Here is a 25,147-nt window from a genome sequence, read left to right on the forward strand (position 1 = left end):
CCCCCACCCACACCCCAACACACAAAGTATGTATGATGTGGGATAGGGAATAGCTCGGTTGCACCCTGCTGAATATTCCTGAAATGGATGTAATGGATTCTGCCACTACCAATATAGGAGAGAAGCGTTGTCTTTAACTGGTTCTGTAAAACACAATGCGCTTGGGGCCAGACACATTCTAAGAGCCATCAGTAATGAAAACCACATGTCTAGCTCCCTTCCCCTCCTCCTATTTTCTAGTAGAACTTGCTTCATGTCATTACTGTATTCTGCATTTCCTTGCTTATCCACATCCTCAGCTGCTGCTGGCAGCAGTGGGGAATGCAGCATGGAATGACCCAAGGTAAGTTCTAGTAGTCATTAGAGAAGATGAATTGGGAGCTAAATGCATAGGACCTATTTCCAGCAGGACCTGCATGTTGGTTGTAATGTTGTTCTCGACCTTAGACTGGGTAGCATTAGGTTACATTCTTCTGTTATAGTCTGAATTTGTATATTTATCTTGTATCTATTCATATTTCAGGTTCTGGTTATGACTTGCCATGTTGCATTGAATGTGTTAAAAAATGAACACTTGTCGCTGTCAAATATTAATCTTCTTATTTTTGATGAGTGCCATCTTGCAATCCAGGATCACCCCTATCGAGAAATTATGAAGGTAGGTTGTTACTCTGTATGCCATCTTTATTTATCATTGATATAACACCGCATTACATTAACTTGGCACTTAATTCTGACCTATTTTTAGGACTCATTTTCATATAAATGGATCACACGCCCTCACACAAACACCTTTGTTAGTCTCTGGAAGATGTGAGCAGGCGCCTTATTACTTATGCAGGGAGAGTTCATTCATTTGCTCAGGGAAAAGAAGGTGCTGCTAGACTGAATGGAAAAGGAATGTAGCCAGTGCAGGCCGAATTGCCAGTAGCATTTAGTGGCTAGGAAGTTGTGTTTACTATCTAGGGCAACATTTCCCAGTCGACCATGGCACACTGGCCAGTATGCCTTACTGACTCACACCATAATGAACCACGAAGGAGGTGCTCCTGTCCCAAAGGAGTGAGCCAGATGCAGAAATGACTTTGCAGCTGGCGTGCTTCTTTTATTCATAGAGCAGGTTCTTTGCCTCCAGCAACCACTACATGTTTCTTGAGGCTACTCCAGGTGGAAAGAGGTTTCTTTGAACATGCTTCTTCATGAATCTGGTCTGGGAATTTAAAGGCTGTATTAAATATTGGCAGGCTGTGAAACTTTGCAGTGGGCAGGCTGACCTAGAATCTGTAGTAATCTTTCATTACCAAGTGTTAAACTAAGAAGTGAGAGCATCTAAGTAGGCATTACATTTTACATATTGGTGAACCTGGATTTACTCCAGGCTTTGTGGAGCCCCTGACAGAGCATTGGACTCCCTTGGAAGGTCAATTTGTTTGAAAGTATGCAAGTGAGAGGTTAGAGTTGCCCAAATCTTCCTCTGTGCAGAGCCATATGACCTGGTTCATATGCATTTACTACCCTGTTTCAACAGCTTTAAACTATAAAGCCCACTCCAAGCCCCCATCCACCTTGTCATAGCTCCTACCAGAGGCGGTGGGGTGGGGGGGGGGAGTTACTGGGGTGAATCCTTGACTGTAAGGTATTCACAGTAAGGACACAAGAATAGTCCTGCGGCATCAAGACTCATCTAATCCAGCATCCTGCTTCACACAGTGGCCCACCAGATGTCTCTGGGAGCCCACAGGCAAGAAGAGCTGAGTGCTTGCCCACTCTCCTGCTGTTGCTCCCCTGCAACTAGTGTAGCTGGAGGTGGCCTATGGCCCTCACACCTGTCCTTCATGAATTTATCCAAACCCTTTTTAAAGCCATCCAGTCTGTTGGCTATCACCACATCTTGTGGCAGAGAATTGCATAGGTAAATTATGCATTGTGTGAAAAAGTACATACTTTTTTCAGTCTTAAATTTCTTGGCAATCGGTAGGCTGCCACCACCCACTTGATTTTGATGTGAGAAAACCCACTCTCCATATACGATTTTGGGGGTGGGTGGGTGGGTTTAATTTGCAAAATTCTTTCTAGAAGGTCTGAGCAGTCCTAGGCCTTCAAAGGCATGTGACTAAGACAGACCCAAAATGAAGAGCACACTTTATCAACAAGGGTTTATTACCACATTTAAAAGAAAAAGATATGTGCCTATGTGATAAGAACAATTCTTTTCATAGAGCAGATTGTAAGAGAGATGTTTTCATTAACCAGGCAACTCTCATTCAAGCAGTACAATAAGGGAAAATAACTTCCCACATGTGTCTAACCGAACTGGTCCCTACCTTATTACTCACACTCAGGGGCTTCTTGTCGTCTCCAGCCTCTAGGCTGTGGCCTCCCATTTCCCCAGCTGCTTCCTCAGGGCACTCTTGGGACAGAACAAATAGACCATACAGAACTTTATCTTCTTCTGCTGGTGGCTGTGAGTGTTGTTCCTGCCCAGGCCTCTGGATTGATCCTTCTGTTTTTGATTTTCCCAGGCTTTTTCGCTTATTTGGAAAGGCCCAACCTCCCAGCAGTTGCTCTAAATGAGGCCTAGTCCTCCCTCAAACCCTTCCCATCACTAAATTTAATGTCCATTTAATTGGTTTGAATTCTAGTGCTGCACAAACAAAACTCGAGGGCTGGGAGAGGAAGCTTCTCTCTCTCTCTCTCTCTCTCTCTCTCTCTCACTCTACATGGGTCTTCCATGGAGGGCTGACTTCTTCTCACATGTTTTGGCTTTTGCTTCAGCACCTGATTTTGTCTAATGACGAATACTAAACCCACACATTACACTTCATTTAATGAAATGAGGGAACCTTACAACTCTTTTCCATTCATATTTTAATCCAAATCTGAGCAGAATGTGGGGGCTTGTACCTTGTGTACTGCTTCAAGTTGGAGAAGAACTGGGGGCTTGTAAAGTTCAGCTTTCTTTGGAGGCGGGGTTTTATGAGCCTTCACAATTTATTTCAAAGTGTGGCTTGGAAGAATTTCACCTGCATTTCTGTTTATAGTATCAGAGCAAAAACTGTGTTAAGTATAGGGATGTGCATGAAACTATTTTTTCGATTAGATTTGTGCCCAAATCATATCACCCCTGATTTGTTTTGTGTCCGAATCTGTCCCCCTGAATCACCCCAGATTCAGTTTGGATTTGATTTAGATTTGGACCACTTATAAAGGTCCTAGGGGCACCAAAGTTGGGTGGTGGTAGGTCCCCATCGGTGCCACCTACCACCCACATTTCAAGGCAGTGGCGTACTTGGTTGATTTTTAATGATTTTTTAAAGTTTTACTGATTTTGTATATTTCCACCATAGGAAATAATGGGGATTTGAAGTTGCTCTATCCTAACCCCAACATGGACCCCCAGCTTTAATTTTTTTTTTTTAACAGCTAAGCTCTAGCCTTGTAGAAGTGGAGTTATGGAGGAAATGTGTGGTCACTATTTTTCCAGTGTTTGGATTATTTGGTGTATAATAACTTTTCCTCATAATGAATCCCTATGAGGATTCATTGCATACTTTCATTTCTTCTGTTCGTTTTGACTGTCATTGGACAGTGCCAGCTGTCAACTGCCATGTGTCAACTACAGAACACACACACAAGCACACACTGGGATACTCAGTTTATTTTTTAGGATTTTTTGAAGTGTTTAGATTCTTTGGTGTCTTCATTGCATACCTTCATTTCTTCTTTTCATTTTGACCCCACTGCTTTGTGGGTGGGGAATTGGTGGCATTCCATGTGCCCACTACCCCGCAACCTGCAAGCCACTGGGGTACTCAATTTATAGTTTAGGAGTTTTTGAGATGTTTAGACTCTTTGGTGTGTAATGAATTCTCAAATAGATTCATTGTGAGGAACGGTGATTAGACACCAAAGAGCCTAAACATTTTTTTTTAAAAAAAATAAAATTCCTAGAACATCAACTGAGTAGTACCCCACTACGCAAGGGGGGGGTGTAGTTGGCACGTGGCAATTGGCACTGTTCAAAGACCATCAAAATGAAGAGAAGAAATGAAGGTGTGTAATGAATCCTCATAGGGATTCATTGAGGGGAAAGTTATTATACACCAAAGAATCCAAGCACTTGAAAAATAGTGACCGCACATTTTGTTCCATAATTCCACTTCTACAAGGGCTAGGGCTTAGATTTTTATTTTTATTTTTTAAGAAAGCTGGGAATCTGGGGAAAATGATAGGAGGAATCCGAATCTCAAAGCGATGCGAGTTGAATCTGGCGTGACTTGAATTGGACCAGAATCTAGCCAATGGACCACAGGGGCAATTTGTTCTGTCTCCAAATCGCCCAAATCAGTTAGATCTGAGTACAAATCGATTTGTAGCTGAATTAATTCGCACATTACTAGTTAAGTAATTAGGTTATTTTATGCTGATGATTGAAATACTTAAATGAGCAAAATGTCAGGCTATTAGTACATACACCTACATGCAGTGGGCAACATCTCAGTAAATTGTTAAATTGTTTTAAGTTTTTTGTATATGTTTTTAACTTGTGTTATGCTATTGTTAACCGCCCAGAGATGAAAGTTTGGGGTGGTGTACAAATTTTAAATAAATAAATAAATAAATAAATAAAAGATAAACTTGATTTGTCAACTGCCCCATAACGATTCTACACTATCCAGAACTGTTTGGATGGGGTGGTATATAAATGTAATAAATAAATAACAAATTGTTCTCTGGATGGCTAAAATAAGTTAGTCATGACCAACTCCCATTGAAATTAATGTTAGTCATCACAAATTGTCATATTGATTTCAGTGGTGTTTAGTCTGGATATTTCCAGCTCTTCAGGTATATGGGGGTGTTGAAGTCATTAATCCACATCATTATTCCAGTCCTGGGCCCAGCAAGTAAGGATGTCTTTGTGAGAGACAGGCACACACTCTATTTTTCCAAACTCAGTAAAACTCTTTTCTCACTATCTTCCACCCTCTGGGTTGCTCTCAATAAAGGGGAAATCATCATTGGAATTTTGCTCCCTCCTTCTCCCTCTCCTCCTCTCCCTTGCTCCACAGATTTGGATGCCATCCCTACTTGGAATCACAAGTTATAAGAACCATTGTGGATAATTTGGATTTCTTTTTCAGCTCTGTGAGAGTTGTCCATCATGCCCTCGAATATTGGGATTAACAGCTTCCATTTTAAATGGGAAATGTGATCCAGCAGAATTGGAAGAGAAAATTCAGAAGCTGGAGAAAATTCTCAAGAGCAGTGCTGAAACAGCAACGGATCTAGTGGTTTTGGACAGGTATAATTTTATATATTTGTGCTTTATGTAGAATACTACTCATAAAGATTTCTTTCTCTTCCAAGAGACTATTTGATCCTGTGTACTTAGAACACTCATCTCCCCCCCCCCTTTTAAAGTGTGCTTTAAAGCCATTCTAATAAGATAAGGTCAAATTGAATGTTGTATCTTCTCTTGCAGCCTGTACTTAAAAAAAAATAATAATAATAATAAAAGCTCTCATCTATAATTTATGCCTTAATTTAAACTCCTAGCATTGGAGTTTGGAGCACTGGAGCATTCCTAGCACGCGACTGACAAAATGTTTTGTTTTCCTTGTTAAAGGTATACTTCTCAGCCCTGTGAGATTGTGGTAGATTGTGGACCATACACAGACAAAAGTGGGCTCTATGAAAGATTGCTGATGGAGCTGGATGATGCACTTAGCTTTCTGAATGATTGCAACATATCTGTACACTGCAGAGAGAGAGATTCTACCTTAATTTCTAAACAGGTAAGGACCCATGGTTTATCTTTTGCACACTAATCTATTGCTTAACAGCAGGCTACTTCTTATTCTGTCAGCATATTCCATAGAAAGCCAAGTCCAGAGATATTTCAGGTTTGCCTTTGCATAATTATTTGTACCCATTAGTAGTGAGTTGATTTGGGAGGAAAACAAGAGGCACGCCAAGATAATTTCAAGGTCTGCTGCGGATGACGTTATGGCAGTCCACTTGTTGCAGGGCCCAGGGCAGACAAGAGGGTGTGTATGCTGCTGCTTCTGTGAAGAAATGTTTGTATAGGCACAGAGACTTTCTCATCCTTGATATTTGTTCATGCCTGCCTCTTTTCTCCCCAAGTTGGAGAAAACCTATCTGATTAACCTCACCTGATTAACCCACCCCCTCAACAGTAATGTGCATAGATGTATGTCAAGAGAAAATTATGAAGAAAAATCTGTTTTTACAAGCAACGGAAGATGATTAGCCCCTCAGACACAAGGCCAGCTTTAAAAACACAAAGTCATTCACACAACCATTGTTGGGCTTGGGAAGGAGGGCGAGGGGAAGGCGGGGTTTAAACTACCTTCCCCACAGACGATCCAGGATGGCCCAAGCAGTACTGTGCTGCTGTGCACATGATCGCCGCAGTGACCGGTGTGGCATGCCAGAGGCTCCCTGGCCTCTGGGAATCCCACACTGCACCATGTGCCAAGTGTGGGGCATTCGTGTATCCCCCCCCCCCCCGTCAGATGGGCGCTCTAAGTGCCCGTCTCTGTGACTCAGGCTGCATGCGGCCTGAGGGGAGACACGCTCCTGGCAGCTGGGTTAAGGGTGCACTTAACCTTGGCCAAGAGCCAGGCTTAACGGTAGGGTTAGGCTAGGTGGGAGTGCTGGGATCTGTGCAGATCCCAGCAGTCTACACAAGCAGCCCAACCTAGGCTGGGCTGCCCTAGCCTAGGTTAAGCTGCTGGTGAGAACAGCCTTATTAAAATTTTGCAAGTCTTGCCTCACTCATGGCCACTGTTCCCTCTAAGGCATGCGCATGTTTTCTGATGTCCGCTCAGTTAATTTTAGATCTCACGCCGATTGAATTAGGAAGGCCCCACTTTGGATGTATGTGCGCACACAGTGCCTTGATACTGCCGCCCAGAACAAAACTTATTCCACACAGAGATGAAAAAAATTAGAGGGACCACTGCTCATGGCTCAAGGCTGCTGTTGGGTTAAGGAGGTGATGCACATTCAACAAAACCGCACCTTTAAGATGCACAGAGGGCAAGTGAGCTACTCTACAAATGGCTTGCAGGCAAATGGCTCTTTTGTGTGGTTTAAAAGGCATGTTGCTCTCATTCATTGAGAACCTTGCGGCTTCTGGACAAATAGCCACTCCTAAGAAGCAGAAATGATCAGTAATGAATAGTTTAGCAAGATGTGCATAAGGGAAATGGTGCTTTAAACAACTGGCTCTGTTCACTCCTGATCCTTTTTTGAGATCAAGTGCCTGCCACTACCTGCCGTCTCCTTGATTTACTCTCCTACTTTGTAATTCAGTCTGTATATATCACAGAATCTGTCCCTTGTCGGCTTATTCTGGGATTGATTTTGACACCTTAAAAATGGTTTGGAGTAATGGCAGTTTGCCCATTTTAGACATTATGGAAAACTATAATTCTGCTTCATGGTCTCTGTGCATTCGTACCAGTGGGATCTGTGCCTGAACAAAGCAACTTTGGAAGACTCTAGAGTTTAGAGATCTTTCCTGTTTTCAGTGTTCTCCTTTTGGACTCTTATCCTGGTTTGGGGGTGCAGGTTTGGACTTCCTACAATGCACTTCATGAGGTATTCCTGGTGGGTGCATAGCTATGGTTTTGATTAAGTAATGACACAGCTTGCCTCTTCTGCCTTACTCGCACAAGAGGTAGATTCCTGCTCTTATTGCTAGCATCTGACCAAACTGGAATGCCATGACAGGAGCACCAAGCCTCTGTGGGCTTGAGCGCTAGGCAATGTGGGTGGTTTATCAAACTAGTGTATGAATTATTTTTAACCATAATCCAAGATAGGTGCAGTTCAGTTCTTAATGTGTAACTGGTCTTTGTGAGGTTGTGTGTTTGCTCCTAAAACAAAATGTGTGGCAAACTACTAGACCTGGGTGGCATCCAGACTTGTACAGAGAGGCGTTCTCTTGGCGGAGCTTCTGCCGATCGAGCCCTTCTCTAATACTTATATGTACAGGATATGTTTTGTCTTTATATACTATTTGGGTGCCCAGTGTAAGCTGCGTGAGTTGCTACCATGCTATATTGAACTGATAAATTGAATTTGTTGCAGATACTGTCAGACTGCCGAGCAGTGTTGCTTGTTCTGGGACCCTGGTGTGCAGATAAAGTAGCTGGGATGATGGTGAGAGAGCTACAGAAGTACATTAAACATGAGCAAGAAGAGCTGCACAGGAAATTCTTATTGTTTACAGATACTTTCCTAAGGAAAATACATGCACTCTGTGAAGAGCACTTCTCGCCTGCCTCACTTGATCTGAAATTTGTAACCCCAAAAGTAATAAAGCTGCTTGAAATCTTGCGTAAATATAAGCCCTATGAACGGCAACAGTTTGAAAGTGTTGAATGGTATAATAATAGGAATCAGGATAATTATGTGTCTTGGAGTGATTCTGAAGATGATGATGAGGATGAAGAAATTGAGGAGAAAGAAAAGACAGAATCTAATTTTCCTTCTCCCTTTACTAATATTTTATGTGGAATTATTTTTGTGGAAAGAAGATACACAGCAGTTGTTCTAAACAGGTATGATGATTTGCTAATAAAATGGTTGTTGGTGATAAAAGAATTAGTACTGAAATGGAATAGATTATTCAGGAGCAATGTACTTGCTTGATGACTAATAATTTTGCAAATCTGCGCAAACGCTTCATGGAAGGACAAAAATATAGACAATATGCACAGCAAATCGAAAGACTCTAGGAGTAGGACCTGTCTGAATCTGTCTCGCCGAATCACCCAAGATTCGATTTGGATTTAATTCGATTTGATTTGGATATGGATTGATTCAGACCACATATAAAGATCCTCGGGGCACCAAACATGGGTGGTGGTTAGGTCCCCATGGGTGCAACCTACCAGCCGAATTTCAAGGCAATGAGGCAGGTGGTTTTAAAATTTATTTATTTTTTAGTTTTTATTGATTTTGTATATTTCCGCCATAGGAAATAAGGTGGATTGAAGTTAGCTTTTTTTTTTTTTAATGAAAGCTAGGAATTTGGGGAAATTAATAGGAGGAATCTGAATCTTGATTTTTGAATAAAATCTGGTGTGATTCGATTTGGACCCTAATCTCGCCAATGGACCACAGGGGTAATTTGTTCTTTCTCCAGATCACCCGAATCAGCTAGATTCTGGTACACATCCATTCGTATCCGAATCGATTCACACATCCCTGAAATGCAGTGCTAGAGCATCTCCAATAGATGGCTGTCCAAGCCTCTGCTTGAAAACTTCCAACAAGGGAAAGCCCACCTCCATCCCACCCCAGTAATTAGTTCCATTGTCAAATTGTTCTTTCCATTAAGAAGTGTATTCTTTGTCAGATGCTTTGCTGAGATCAAGATAAATTACACCCACAGCATTCCCACAATCCACTAAGCTAGTAACCATTTTTTTTAAAGGTAAGAATGGTTAGTATCCAAAGGTACTACTGAAATAAATGAGATAAGAGGTATGAGTGACTTTAAATCCCATTAACTTCAATTAGTCTTAATTTAGATCTTGCTTGTTAGACTGGCAGGATTTATTCTTGACAAATCCTTTCTGGTTTGTACTAATCCGTAGCTGCATGGAAATACAACTAAAATAACTTACTTGCATGTAATTCACAGTAATAGGCTTTATGGAAATGAGAAACTGTTAACTGCATTTCTCAAGAGTTTAAGCTAGAAAGATCTGTATATATTTGAAATTTTTTGGATCAATTTGCACTACAAGAAAAGACAGATTGGGAGAGGAAAATTTCCAACAATGGTTCCTTGTGAAACATGTGAATCCTAGCAGCCATCATATTAGCTGTCCAGAAGGCCGTGTGAGAATACATGCTCTGGCAGTGCTTATTGAGGGGGGCGATCAGCTGCTGGCAGAGAGAACTGGTGTGGTAATCTTTCTTTTCTCTGCCAAGGAAAAGAAAGGCACTACTGTGTGAGTGTATAGGCAGAAGCCCTCGTCTTGTTAAGAATGTAGGGCAAAGCAAGGGCTTACCATGGCCATATGTAGAAGCTTTTGCAGTGATAGGCATGGGGGACTTCAATATGTATGGCCTTTTAAGAGGGTAATGTGCAGACTAGACACAGTAAGCTTGACACTGGAATTACTACATTGAAGCAAATTTACCAGTGAAGAATGAGGATTCCCCATCCTTGGATTTTTGTTTGTATAGTTCACTAGGTTGTTCTTCTCAAGTTCAGATTCTTGCTTCAATCCCTGGCAGAGTTATATAACCTCTTAAAGTCCATCAGTTCTGTCAACAGCCCCTGCTGAACTCAACTTGCTGCTGAAACTTAAATTTTCACTTTTGAATAGTACTTTCTGCACTAGGTTTCAGGAAGACAAGTACTGTATACATGATCTCCCCCCCCCCCCACACACACACACACCTTGCAAGTGCAAAGCCTGCCTTGTCCACATTGGTTACAGAATCCCTGGAGGAAGCTACTTTAAAAAAAAAAATGTATGTGCATATTTTGATTACTTGCAGTTTTTGATTAGAGAATATGAAAGCCGCCTGTGAATAATATATACTAGCAAGATACCCAGTTATCACAACTCCATTTTCAGTGTGGGATATTGAACAAAAGATTAGATTACATTTTCTTAGCTGTACCTGACTTGCAAAATGTGTGTAATATGTTTAGATTGATAAAAGAAGCTGGCAAACAAGACCTAGAACTGGCTTATATCAGCAGCAATTTTATAACTGGACATGGCATTGGAAAGAATCAGCCCCGTAGCAAACAGATGGAAGTAGAATTCCGAAAGCAGGAAGAGGTAACTTTAATGACAATAATTATCCAAAGTGCTGTATAGTTTCTCTTATGTGTTAAAAACTTTCATCGAATCAAAGAAATTCCTACTTGAAAATTCAGTGTAGTTGGAAGTTCACCTCTCTCTCTCTGTATATATATGTGTGTGTGTATATGTGTATACATACATACATATATATATATATATATATATATATATATATATATATTATATAAAAAATACGTGCTTCTGAAGGAAGTTATACATGTATTTAAAATGTTTGGTAAAGAATAGCATTTTGATCAGTTGTAGCTGTAGCTTTCCTGAAATGGGCTAAACTGTTAGTATATCGTCTGTGGTAACTGTAGTTTACTGCTTATTAGCTATGACCTGTGCTGAACATGCCGCAGAATAAAAAATAGGTGTTCTTGGCTTTTAAATGTTAGCAGTATTTTCAAAATGTGGCTTTGATAACAGGTTTATACTCCATGCAGTTACGGTAAATGTCTTCATGGTTCTGAAAGACTGATACTGGCTGACATCCAAGCTAACCACACGTGCAGGGAAGAACACTTTATTAGAGGAATAGAGAAGGGGTGATTTTCGCTGATCCTCCCCACTTCCCTCTCCAGTCTTCTGTGCCTCCTGAAAATGTCCCTGGAGGTTGTGCGACCCCAGAAACGTATCTATGGATGGAAGAGGAGATCAGTGAAAAATAATCCTTCATGGGTTATAGCAAGGGGAGAGTGAGCTGGTGTTTACTACACTGACAGCCTCCCCTCTCCCTGCAGTGCCCCCCAATATGCACATGCACCACACTCACACAGCTTCACCCATCCTCCTTCCATCGGTTGGCTGCCTGGATAATGGAAGGAGGATGCGCTGATTCAGGCCAACCCCCGAAGTGGGTGGCTGGCGGTGGGGATGGGCCACATGCACACCTGCCTCTTATCAGCCAGACTCCTGGCCCCTGGAATGATGGGCAGAGTGGGGCCAGCTGCTGAAGCAGCTAGGAACATAGGAAGCTGCCGTATACTACACAAACTGGCAGTGGCTTCTCCAAGGTTGCAGGCAGGAATCTCTCTCAGCCCTGTCACATCTGATGTGTGATCACAATTGTTTGGTGATCAGTTTTGGGCTTGCATTGTCTATTTAAAGAATTTTCAAGCCCTTGGCTTCACAGCAGTGTTCATTTTTTAAATCAAACTAGCTGGGCTGGGCGCAGAGCATTTGCGCCTCCGGCCAGCCCAGCCACTGTCGCTGTTCTCCCCACGCTGGCATTCCCGGCTTTCTGGCCGGCCTCTTCTCCCACCCACCCCCGTCCCCTCCCTGTGCTTTCTGTCGGTCCGGCAGGCCAGCCCGCTGCTTCTCCCCCACCCTACCCTTTATCGCTTGCGGGCTGGCCGGAAACCCGGGCATGCTGGCAAGGGGGCGGGGGAGAACAGCAGTGGTGCTGGGCTGGCTGGAGGCCCGCCATCTCTTCCCGCCACCTCCTCCCGGCGGGTGGCCAGGCCTTTGGCCAGGCTGGTCCCAGGCCAGCCCGCCACCACCTCCAGCCGGGCCGGGCCCGGGTCTGCCCTCCCCCACAGCCATTGTCTCCGTCCCCATCGCTAGCTTCCAGGCAGCTGCTCTCGTGAGAGCTGCCATGCATGGGATTAGCGACGGCTACATTTAGGAAAATTAAATATATAGATAAACATGTTGTGTTCTGAAAGACAACAGTTACATTTGACAATCCTTATTCAATACGTCTCAATCTTGGCTGCTTTTGGTTACTGTTTTAGTTACTAGATAACGAGGCTGTTTGTACAATCAATCAAAACCGGGCCAGGAAAGCCAAGCCCAGTCTTTGCTGATTGTAAGAACTGCTGGGAGTCACGTGTTTCCCGGTGGCAGCATGGTGGCAAACCCTGCAAAGAGGCCACCCTCTTAAACAGGGTTGAGCGAGCTTGCATTCTTAGCCCTGTTTCCTTTTTTTCTGCCAGCCCTGGCTGCTTGCCGCCAGGGCTGGGAGACTGCGAGGCTCCTGGCCAGCGTCAGGGGGATCCCCATAATGCACCACATGGTGCATTATGGGAGTTCAGGGGGGTGGCGATGCTTCCCAGCCCCTGAACCTCTGCGCTGCCTGTTGCAGCCGGCAATTGTCTGGGTGGGTGATCTGCCCGCTGAGCAAAAACAGAGGGATCATGTGTGGGGAGGTAAGTGCTAGCTGTCTTCCTCCCCAATCTCCCTCGAGCCCTTTCCCACTGATCATGAGAAAGGGCTCAGCACATAGTATGCTGTGCTAGTATGCTGCAATTCAAAGGACTTTAGGTCTCTCTTTAGTTAAGTTACTGGATTTTTTATTTTTTTGCTGGTCTTAGGCAAGCTGTTTATATTTGTGAGTTATGAACTGTAAAATAGAGGTGACTTAAAATTAAAAACTAATTTATATCACTCTTTAACTTTTAACCCTTGTTTAAAACATCCTTGCAAAATTCCTATTTTTTGTAAGACTTTTAGTTAATTGATGATTTTAGTTTAGTTCTGTCTGCTGTTTGGTTTTTATTGTGGTCGTGGTCGTGGATTGTCATGATGTACTGCAAATCTTTATTTTTAATTTATGTTTATTTTTTAAATAAATGTGTTCAATTACGCTGTTTTTAAACATTAGCTGCTTCCAGGACATCATCCTGGAAGAATATAAGTATATAAAATATATTTTAAACTGACTTTGAAGCAAAACTGATATTTCTATAACCAGGCATATAAGTAAACCTCAGAAGTGTACTTTAAAAAATATAATGACCAGGGTGTTCCCTCAAACCTGTTATAGCATAATGGTGAACAGAATGAACTGTGATCATGAGCTTCCTGGTTCCTCAGGTATCATATCGGCTACAAGCACATTAAGTAGGCTTAGGCAAGTTATCTCTCAGCCTTACTGTTCCATCCCCACTTTTGGTATGTTAATAGTGGTCTACCTTACAGGGCTATTGTTCTGAACATTGAAAATGTTATATAAATGCTAAGGTTTCTGTGGTGATTATTCAGAATGATACTAGAAGGAACTTCATGTATCTAGAATTTAGAGAGGCCATGTGGAAGTTATGGCAGTGAAGTGTAACTTGGGCAGGAAGTTCATGAAAAACAAGGAAACAAAAACCAAATCAGGAGGCAAAATATTAGGATGCCTTTCTAATACTCTTAAGAGTCATTTGAAATTTCTTACTGTTTTTACTGAGCAGTAAACTTTGAACAGATTTGCAGAGTTGATTACTTTCTTGATTTCTGAAGTGTTTTTATTCAACTTCTGTCAAGCTAATAAGTTTCTGATCGCTCTTTGAAGTGTATCTTCTTGGTTACTTTTGTAGGTACTTAGAAAATTTCGAGCACACGAGACCAACTTGCTAATTGCAACTAGTATTGTAGAAGAGGGTGTTGACATACCAAAATGCAATTTGGTGGTTCGTTTTGATTTGCCCACAGAATACCGTTCCTATGTGCAGTCCAAAGGAAGAGCCAGGGCACCTATCTCAAATTACATCATGTTAGCAGATTCAGACAAAATCAAAAGTTTTGAAGAAGATCTTAAAACTTACAAAGCAATTGAAAAGGTATGTAGCAAAAGAAAGGCTGGGTCTTGGAAAGCTTCTGCAGGACACTCAAACAGCAAGAGAAATAGGGGAAGGAGTAAGCAGTGTGCAGTCTAGGCCCAGATATGGGGGGGGGGTGGGGGGGTTGGGTTTTTTTTTAAGTGAATCTGGGATGGAGTAGACCTGGATATTGGAACAAGGTAGGAACTTGATATTTATTAATCGAAGATATTCTTAACAGGAGGAACAAGCAACAGTTGGAAGAATAACAAACCCAATCTCTAGAGAGGAGCAAGGAAGGGATCAAGATGATAGGTTATAAGCAATAAAACTTGGTTTGTTGCTCAGGCTAGGTAGTAGCCTGGGAAAGAGAGTGGGTGGGGGTGCAATCAGTGGTTGTTGGGTATGAATGAGCTTCTTAACTGACTCCCGAGAATTTGTGACCCAGCAGATCACGGCTCATTTAGAGCTGCTTAATATTGCTCTGGGTAGTTGCCTTCAGGCCAGGGCTGACTGTTATAGGTACGATCTTGTCCATCCTTGATTCCTTTTTGGTTTTTATATTTGGTGCTGACTCTCATAGAATTCTCATTGTTTGTTTGTTCTGAATTTAAATTGTAAGATCCTGAGGAACAAGTGCTCAAAGTCTGTAGATACGAGTGAAACAGAAAATGAACCAATTACAGATGATGATGACATCTTTCCACCATATGTGTTGAGACCAGAAGATGGCAGTCCAAGAGTCACAATAAATACAGCTATTGGACATATTAATAGGTATGAGGCCTGTTGGTTTTAACCTTGATCTGCATTGAACGTCTTGAATCCTAACAGAACAAAGTAACCTCCTCCTGCCTTGCCCCCTTCCATTCAGGGGGTTTCTGTTATGTGCAGGTGCTGACCATTGTCTACAGTCTTGCTCCAAGGGGATTGTTTATAATCTTTGTAGCACTTTTTTGTGATTCTCTATCATTCTCAATTTTCTGGGAATAGAAAGAGAAAATACAGTCTAATGCAGTGGTAAGGCATATGTAATAACTTCCATAGCATCCTTAGACCCAAACATATTGTAGAACTTGTTGAGAGACACAGAAATCACAAGAAATGTTGTAGTCTAGTGGTGGCTCCTCATGCTTGTACAGTTCTAGTAAGAAGCAGATGCTTGATAAACAATCCATACAGTACTATTATTAGAGTCATTTTCTCATCTGAGCTTTCTTTTGTCTTTGTGTGTTTTAAATCTTGTGTTTAATAGGTACTGTGCTAGACTGCCCAGTGACCCGTTTACCCATCTGGCTCCTAAGTGTAAAACTAGAGAACTCCCTGACAACACATTTTTCTCAACGCTTTATCTGCCTATCAATTCTCCCCTTCGAGCATCAATTGTTGTAAGTACTAATGTTTGTGTAGCTGAATTATCCGTTGGACACTAGTGATGTATAACTGCAGGTCTTCTCTGGTGTTGCTAGGCAAACTGGTTTGTCATGAGCTGCAGTGGTCTCAATCGTGATTTGTGCTGCCTCCGCTGAAACTTGACCAAGTGGGGCACAGCTGACTATATTCCAAACACTGCAACCCCTAGGACCCAGAAGGTCCCTTTAGAGTATTGCACAGGAGAAATGGAGGCGATATCCCCCACCCCGCTCCTCCATCATCCCCACCAGATGGTTAAAATAACTCTTGAATGGCAGAGCTGTGCTGTGCAGAGGCCAGAGGAAGTGCTGGGGCCGGAGTCGGGTCCTGGTAGGAATAGGTCCGCAGCTGTCCTCGTCGCAGTGTCTGCTAGTTCCTGTAAATGACAATGTTGTGTTTCTCCTTCATGTTCCTTGTGCAGTTGAACTATAAGTGTGTGGTCTGGCATTTGTTACAGTAAGATATTATGTCTCTCACTCACTGCAGCTTGCTTTTAAAAAAGGAAAAAAAACCTATATGGGTATTTGAATTGCATGTATGCATTTTTGGCCAGGCTCGAGTTAATAGGATTAGTATTTTGGAATATTTTTCTCTTCAATCTAGTATTTGCATAGAGTGTTTTTATAAATTTTTTCAAACTATGTGGTTTGTGTGTTTCATATTTATTAGAAAATCACAATGCACTTAATGATAGGCTTGCGTCAATTTTATTTTCTAGGGTCCTCCAATGAGTTGTACGAGATTAGCAGAGAGAGTTGTGGCTCTTATTTGCTGTGAAAAATTGCATAAAATTGGTAAGTGGCTTTTGAAATCAAATACCATTTATTTGGCAATGAAAAACTTAACAGGCTCAATTTTGAAAGCTTGATGCATTACTGTGTTGAATCACTTGCCAAATTCATGCTTATTCTGTCAATATATCAATTTTGTCCCCATTTAAGTAGCCTGAAATATTTCAGCAGATTGTAGAAAGCACACGAGGAATGTTAGTGCACTTTTAGAGGGTTATGAAACTCCTGTATATTGGCTGGTGATATAATTTTGTTCGCCGCATAGAAATGCTGTGTTTTCCAAGAAGGCAATTCTATATATGCTTTCTTGGGAATAAGTTCATGGATCTCTGTAGTATTTGCTTAAGAGTAAACATACGTAGAATCAACCAGAAAGTATTATTTTCAGATACTTGGCATTACAGTTTGGTTTCTAACAACAATGACACTTAACGAAGTTGTGGTAGTGTCTGAGAAAGGTTTTCCCAGTAATTTAAATGTGGATAGCTTTCTCTGAGTCTTTTGGTGCAGGAAATTGAAATAGCAACAATGGGAGGATTATTTTTAATTCTCCTTTTTTGTGTACTTTAAATCTAACTTTTACCTTCATTGCCTTAAAACAGATTAGCAACTTCAGACCTTCAATTGGCAGGGAATATAAGGAGCATGTGTCATCGTTGCTAATGCCCTGTTACTGAGTTCACCCAAATGTCACTGTTCCTCAGCACTGTGAATTGCAGGCTCTACATGTTGTGTCTGCTTGGTGGGAAGATTTCATACATAGTTAAATTATTCAATTTATTATTGGTGCTTTGTCAACATATTTCAGGAGAGCTGGATGATCACTTAATGCCTGTTGGTAAAGAGACAGTGAAGTATGAGGAGGAACTTGATTTGCATGACGAAGAAGAAACCAGTGTTCCAGGAAGACCCGGCTCTACAAAACGAAGGCAATGCTACCCTAAAGCTGTTAGTATACTTCTGTGCTCCCACTTTGTTTCTGTTTGTAAAGTTGAATCACATAAGTTTGGTTTATAGTTCTTCTGACCATACTTTTTGTGCCTACAAGTTTTTTAAGGTGCAGAGCAAGTTCTTTAGCATTTGACTGTAGCTGCTTATGAACTGTTTCATTGTTGTTGCTGTTACACTTAATTTATTTATTATGACTTTATACCAGAGTGCATAAACAAAGAGTGCTTTGGCTCCTTAAAGTCTCACCAACTTATTGAGACATGAGCTTTTTTTAGGCAACAGCCGGCTTCATGAAGATTTCGCTCCATTATCAATAACGTATTCTACTACTTGTCATGCATTTATTTATTTATTTATTTATTGTTACATTTATATACTGCCTTTGATTAAAAACAATCCCAAGGCAGTTTACAAAAATTTAAAAAACATAATAAAAATGACAGTTAAAACTAAAGCTAAAAATATGACAACAAATCTAATTTAAAATGAATAAAATACAGACAAAAAAACTGTACATGGATAAAAAACACACAGAAGCAGCAATAAAACAATCATGTAAAGGCCTGGATAAAAAGCCAAGATTTAACAAGTTTTTTAAAAACTGTGATGGAGTCAGAGGAGCGAATGGCCACTGGGAGAGCATTCCAAAGTCTGGGGGCAGCAACAGAGAAGGCCCTGTCCTGCGTGCACCACAACCGAGCCTCCCTCATTGTCGGCACCCAGAGCAGAGCCCACTCAGATGATCTCGTCAAGCGGGCAGCAACCATTGGGAGCAGGCAGTCCTCCAGGTATCCCGGGCCCAAACCACTGAGGCTTTAAATGTCAAAACCAGCAACTTGAATTGGACCCGGAAACACACTAGTAACCAGTGCAGCTCTTTCAAAATAGGTGTGATATGATCACACTGGGCAGCTCCAGATAGAACCCCAGCTGCCCCATTTTGTACAAGCTGCAGTTTCATGATATTCTTCAAGGGCAGCCCCACGTAGAGTGTATTACAGTAATCCAGCCATGACGTGACTAAGGCATGGGTAACTGTGGCCAGATCTGCCTTCTCGAGAAAGGGACGCAGCTGGTGCACTAGCCGAAGTCGTACAAAGGCACCCCTGAGCTTCCAAAAGCAGAGCCGGGTCCAGTAATACCCCCAAGCTGCATACTTGTTCCTTCAAGCGGAGTGTAACCCCATCTAGAACAGGGAGAATCACCTCATCCCGATTGGCTCTCCTACTGACCAACATTACCTCCGCCTTGTCCGGATTCAATTTCAGTTTATTAGCCCACATCCAACCCATCACGGCCTCCAGCCCCCGATTCAGGACATCCACCGCCTCCCTAGGATCAGGTGACAAGGAGAGAGAGAGCTGAGTGTCATGTGCATATTGCTAGTAACTCAGTCCAAGTCCCCAGATGACCTCTCTCAGCAGCTTCATGTAGATGTTAAACACCATAGGGGACAAAACTGAACCCCGCGGGACCCCACAGGCCAATGGCCACGGGGCTGAGCAGTAGTCCCCCAGCACCACCTTCTGCACCCTCCCCCACAAGAAAGTAATGGAGCCACTCCCAACACAGTATCTCCAATTCCCATACTCAAGAGTTGGTCCAGAAGGATACCATGGTCGATGGTATTGAATGCCGCTGAGAGGTCCAGCAGAACCAACAGGGACACACTCCCCCTGTCTAGTTCCCGGCAATGGTCATCCACTAGAGCGATCAAGGCAGTTTCGGTCCCGTATCCGAGGTGGAAGCCAGATTGAAAAGGGTCCAGATAATCCGTATCATCCAAGATCCTCTGCAGCTGGGACGCCACCACACACTCTATCACCTTGCCCAAAAAGGGAAGGTTAGATACAGGTCTATAGTTATCCAGGTTGGAGGGATTAAGGGAGGGCTTTTTTAATAATATGATGGAAGTTATCCACACTGTGGAGTGTAGAAGATGTCAGCCACTGGAAGCAACTTCCAGGTTGTAAGGTTCCACTTGTACAACTGTGCAAATGCAACTTTACAATGTGTATGTAAAGTTGTTCAGTATGTCAGCCCATGACTGATCATTCTAGTTTTGCTGACTGTTGATAGATAGACAAAAATTCTATGGTTAATGTACTCGATAACCTCATAGCTTAAAAAAAAATGCTGCACTGAAGTTTTAACAAATGTGTATATTGCTACCAACTTTGAATGTCTTTATTTAAAATTGTCTCTCTAGATTCCAGTATGCTTGAGGAATAGTTATCCCAAACCTGATCAACCTTGTTACCTTTATGTAATTGGAATGGTATTAACTACCCCTCTACCTGATGAGCTCAACTTTAGGCGACGAAAGCTATATCCTCCTGAGGATACTACAAGATGCTTTGGAATACTGACAGCCAAACCTATACCTCAGGTAATTATAAATAAATATTTTTTTCTTTGTACACTCTCTAGTTTAATTTGGTGTTGCATCACAAATTCATGTTCACAAAGCAACTTGATATCTTATCATATTACTGATGCTTTCAGATGGCTGTTGTATTGAAAGATCTTGCTCTTAAAATCATATGCCGTAATCCAGAGCAATGTCTGATCACAATGCAAAGACTGCCCCAAATCCTATTGTCTTGTGCTTTAAACTGGTAGTCAAGTTTTGAACTATGCCTTTTTCTCCACTGAAAATTTGTATGTGCTTTGGTCTCAGTCAGTGTTAACGTTTTGATTAAGTCTGGTATGTTAGATCAGGTCTCCTTCAAATTTCTGTGAAACATGAGGGAACTGTTAACGGTAGTTGCCATCTTGATACTCGGGCAATTATTTGTGTGCTGCAGGGCACAAACTTCTCTCTTGTATACACTTTCTTTTTGTCAGTTTTGACATACCCATGCTAACTGAGCAAAGAGACACCTTTTAAAAGTGGTGATTCTTTTATATTGAGCAGGAGAGAGCGACTGACTCTATCCATCCCCAGCAAAGCATCCCTCCAGTGGCTGTTGCTGGTACCTTTTTTTTTTTTTTTTTTTAAGATTGTGAACCCTTTGGGGACAGGGATCTCTCTCTCTCTCTCTCTCCTTCTCCCCTTGTAAACCTAAAAGCAGTATATAAATAGAAGTGAACCATCCAGGGACTTTTTAATATGGGGCGGTATATAGATGTACGAAATAAAATAAATAAATAATAAAGTAGTAGTTTTGAAACCGGATCTGATCTTAACACATTGTTCCTTGTATTCCTATTCACAGAATTAGTAAGAGTGAATAGCTAATACGTTGTGAAAATCTTTCTTTTATGTACCTCTTAAATACTAGTTGAGTATTGGAAGCTAACCAGAATGACCTTTGACCAGTGCCTTATTGAAACTCTGGGTTGGATTCACATCTTGCCTGAGTAGAAGAAAAAATGTCTGCCTTTTCCTTCTCACAACAGCTCTTGTGCCTGAAAAGCTGGTCATGGAAGGTGTCTCTGCTTGCTTCTTTATTTTTGCGATTCCCTACCCTATCTCATCCATTCCAGAGAGTCTCCTGACTCCTCAGGAACATCTTGGAGAATTCAGGGAGGTGCTGTGGATGGGAAAGTTCCTGTGTCTTCCTTTCATTTGTGCAAGGTTTGGATTCAGTTCATTGATGTTGTCCATTTGTTTCACACTCTCTGCCGTCAGATTCCTCACTTCCCTGTATATACCCGCTCAGGAGAAGTGACCATATCTATTGAGCTAAAGAAATCAGGCTTCACTCTGTCTCTACAAGTTCTCGAGTTGATCACAAGACTTCACCAGTACATTTTCTCACACATTCTTCGACTTGAGAAACCTGCACTAGAATTCAGACCTACAGATGCTGATTCAGCCTATTGTGTTCTACCTCTTAATGTTGGTAAGGAGTGCTCTTGTCAATATTGATTTTGTTTCATTTACATGGTGTTCTTTTAATAAAGTTTCAGGAAAGAAGAGTGACCATGTTTAGAATGGCATCAAGAGTGTTTAATACAGGAGTTCTTAATCTTTTTTGCACCCATAGATCCCCATCCAATTTATACGATATATTTTCATAAGACTCCAGTATATATTAAAGAAAAAATGGGTAGTTATTCTCATGAACTTTGTTCTGACTTAACAGAAAGCAAATTATATTCAGTGCAGCAAAGATTTTCCCATGGACCACCTGATGGTTCTATCCCATAGACCCCAGATTAAGAATCCCTGGTTTAATATAACTGAGAGTCTTTGATCATACATTTATTGTAACATAGGGTGTGTGTGTGAGTGAGTGTGTGTGGTGCGCATGCACACACAGCAAGGAATCTGTATTAAGGATCTGAAATAGCATTTTTTAAAAACTTAAGTTTTGAAACTCACTCACTCTTTTTTTTTTTTTTTAAGTTGATGGCTCCAGCACTTTGGACATTGATTTTACATTTATGGAAGATATTGAGAAATCTGAAGCTCGTACAGGCATTCCCAGTACACAGTATACAAAAGAAACACCTTTTATTTTCAAATTAGAGGATTACCAGGATGCAGTTATCATTCCAAGGCAAGTATCCTGTGAACTATAACTATCTCTGTATTTGTAGGAACCAGTATTCTCCACATGCAAACATAAGGATATCTAATGTTACTCAGCCTTGACTTAGAGCATTTAGTTTCCTAGTTGTCTGATAGTTAGCATGACAAAGTAGAGAATAGGTCCCCCCACATTAGATACAATAAAAAACTCTCTTGTTCCTAATTGTCCAGAAGGAGTTTTTCATCCCTGCCTAACTGCAATAGTCCAACTACAGTAGTTGCTTTGCCTAAACCAGGCTTGCTCAACTTCGGCCCTCCTGCAGATGTTGGCCCACAACTCCCATAATCCCTGGCTATTGGCCAGTGTGGCTGGGGATTCTGGGAATTGTAGTCCAAAAACAGCTGGAGGGCCTAAGTTGAGCAGGCCTGGCCTAAACGAAAGGAAATCCTGTCTCGTGTCATGCAGAAAACTAGATATTGAGGCTGTTCACACAACTGAAAACTGAGTAGGACAAGTGTCCTACCCAGGTTTCGGAGCAAACAACTAGTTAAGAGGAGGGAGAAGTGATGGTGTGGGAGACAGGAGCTGGGTAGGACAGCTTTTCCTCCTACCTTGGTCAAATGCTGGGTATGAAAGCTGGGTAGGACAGTGCTGTCCTGCCCAGCTCCTGTCTCGTCACAGTCGCTTCTCCTTCCTCTTATCAGGTTGTTTGCTCTCACACAGTGGTAAATTGGGAGTGTGCACAGCTCCCAGATCTGGATAGTGGTTCCATCATCCATAAATAGTTGGTTTATGCTCATTCTTTAAAAGCTTTGACATGGAAATATGGTGATTACTGTGGTTGCATTCCTAACATGGGGGAACTAGTGAAACAAGAGGAATACAAATTTAAAATCCTGCAAGCATTTTAAGCATAAATCAAAAGAGCAAAAATGGAAGTATTCTGGGTTAAAGATGTTATGGAACTTGCAAATAAAAACTAAAATGATGTTGAATTATACATGTGCTTTAAAAACATAAATCCATTTTTAATATCTTTACTTCCTGTTTCAACACACACATTCTCCCTCCCACCCTATCAAGATCAAAGGCAACATGCAACTGATCCTGAACCCCTGTAGGGCCTTTGCTTAGTATCCCAATGACAACATGGCAGACTGATTTTGAAAGGGGGAGGTTAAAAGTAGCTTGATAGGGCATGGGAGTGTCTGGTTTTTTGTTTTTTGTTTTTTTAAATGGCTTTAGGACATTCCTAAACATAGTGCTGTATTTTAGAGGCTGTTTGACTAATTTAATAGATCCAGTCATTTAGCATTTACAAAGTTAGAAAATAACTTTATTTTCGGCTTCATATCCCAACCTAAACATCTGCTTCCATCTAGGTATCGGAATTTTGATCAGCCTCACCGATTTTATGTTGCTGATGTCTACACAGATCTTACTCCATTGAGCAAATTTCCTTCCCCAGAATATGAAACTTTTGCTGAATATTATAAAACCAAGTATAACCTTGACTTGACCAATCTCAACCAGCCATTGCTGGATGTGGACCACACATCTTCAAGGTAAATACTTAATCTAAAAGAGTCAGACCTCTTTTCTATATAGCTTTAAGAAATATTTTGTTAGTAAAATTAAACTTGCTTTTCGATGGCCATATTTAATTTTTCTAACTTCTAGGTACCTTATGTTAGGGGTGTGCATGGAACCGCCACACTGCGGTCTGGCACTGGGGTGCGGGGTCACTTTAAGAGCGGCGGGAGGGTGTACTTACCCCTCCCGCCGCTTTCCCGATGTGGCGCCCGTAAAGTTCCGAGTAATTGGGGCAGCAGGATACCTCCCTGCAGCCCCTTCCCCGCTGCTCCTCTGCAAACTCCCCAAGAGTCCGTTGCGCGCCCGCGCACGCACACGTCAACAGAGGACAGTCTAACCACCCTCTTTCCCGGCCGGAAAAGGAGGATTTTGATATCTGCCCAAGCAGGGGAACGCCAAAGCCCCGAGCAAGCCAGTCATCCGGCCGTACCGCCCGCCGACTGCCCAGGAGGTCTATTACCAGAGGATCCAGCTGGCTCAGAAACAGGCGGCACAGCTGGTGCAGCAGCAGCCTCGGCCCACCCCGGTGCTGTCCACGGCGCCTCCGAGAGCTTCTTTTGCCTTGCAGAAATTTTGAAAGGGACACTTGGGAGAAACATTCTGTTTGCAAATTGCAAACAGCAAAGTCGTGAAGACGCGCGCGCACACGCGCGCAAAGGACTCTTGGGAAGTTTGCAGTGGGGAAGGGGCGGCAGAGAGCTATCTGAGAACTTCCCAAGAGTCCTTTGCGCGCGCGCGCGTGCGCATCTTCACAACTTTGCTGTTTGCAGTTTGCAAACAGAATGTTTCTCCCAAGTGTCCCTTTCAAAATTTCTGCAAGGCAAAAGAAGCTCTCGGAGGCGCCGTGGACAGCACCGGGGTGGGCCGAGGCTGCTGCTGCACCAGCTGTGCCGCCTGTTTCTGAGCCAGCTGGATCCTCTGGTAATAGACCTCCTGGGCAGTCGGCGGGCGGTACGGCCGGATGACCGGCTTGCTCGGGGCTTTGGCGTTCCCCTGCTTGGGCAGATATCGAAATCCTCCTTTTCTGGCCAGGAAAGAGGGTGGTTAGACTGTCCTCTGTTGACGGGCGCGCAACGGACTCTTGGGGAGTTTGCAGAGGAGCAGCGGGGGAGGGGCTGCAGGGAGGTATCCTGCCGCCCCAATTACTCGGAACTTTACGGGCGCCACATCGGGAAAGCGGCGGGAGGGGTAAGTAAACCCTCCCGCCGCTCTTAAAGTGACCCCGCACCCCCGAACTGAACCACCAGGGTCCGGACTGGTCTGGAGGCCATTTCAATGGCCTCCGGACCGGTCCGGACCCACCCCTACCTTATGTTTCTCTTTGCTTTGTGTCGCTAAAAAAACGACCCACCAACTTAAATAAAATACAATTTTGACAAGCTTAAAATTAGCATTGATTTGCATTGCCTTTTTAATAAGCTTATAGTTTCCAGTTATTGTCTTACATAAAGAGCAACATAAAAATATGACCTGTAAACATTACACACATGCAATGAGAGTGCCCCCGCCTCGCCTCCGCAGCCAAC

General features: G+C 42.4%; 1 protein-coding gene across 5 annotated transcripts in view; it reads left to right on the forward strand.

Annotated features, from left to right (window-relative positions):
- The window catches only part of DICER1 (dicer 1, ribonuclease III), a 77,761-nt gene that overhangs the window by 30,193 nt on the left and 22,421 nt on the right, over positions 1-25,147 (forward strand). For all 5 annotated transcript variants that reach the window (XM_053263765.1, XM_053263789.1, XM_053263756.1 and 2 more), the window contains 14 exons: positions 524-658; positions 5,145-5,305; positions 5,630-5,798; positions 8,122-8,594; positions 10,709-10,841; positions 14,171-14,413; positions 15,015-15,169; positions 15,648-15,780; positions 16,524-16,599; positions 17,405-17,544; positions 19,757-19,936; positions 21,182-21,395; positions 21,902-22,055; positions 23,411-23,593. In XM_053263765.1, the coding sequence (XP_053119740.1) occupies positions 524-658; positions 5,145-5,305; positions 5,630-5,798; positions 8,122-8,594; positions 10,709-10,841; positions 14,171-14,413; positions 15,015-15,169; positions 15,648-15,780; positions 16,524-16,599; positions 17,405-17,544; positions 19,757-19,936; positions 21,182-21,395; positions 21,902-22,055; positions 23,411-23,593 (2,549 nt within the window). The remainder of the gene's footprint in view (positions 1-523; positions 659-5,144; positions 5,306-5,629; positions 5,799-8,121; positions 8,595-10,708; positions 10,842-14,170; positions 14,414-15,014; positions 15,170-15,647; positions 15,781-16,523; positions 16,600-17,404; positions 17,545-19,756; positions 19,937-21,181; positions 21,396-21,901; positions 22,056-23,410; positions 23,594-25,147) is intronic.

Source organism: Hemicordylus capensis, chromosome 1 (genome assembly GCF_027244095.1).
Source record: "Hemicordylus capensis ecotype Gifberg chromosome 1, rHemCap1.1.pri, whole genome shotgun sequence".
Taxonomy (NCBI): Eukaryota; Metazoa; Chordata; class Lepidosauria; order Squamata; family Cordylidae; genus Hemicordylus; species Hemicordylus capensis.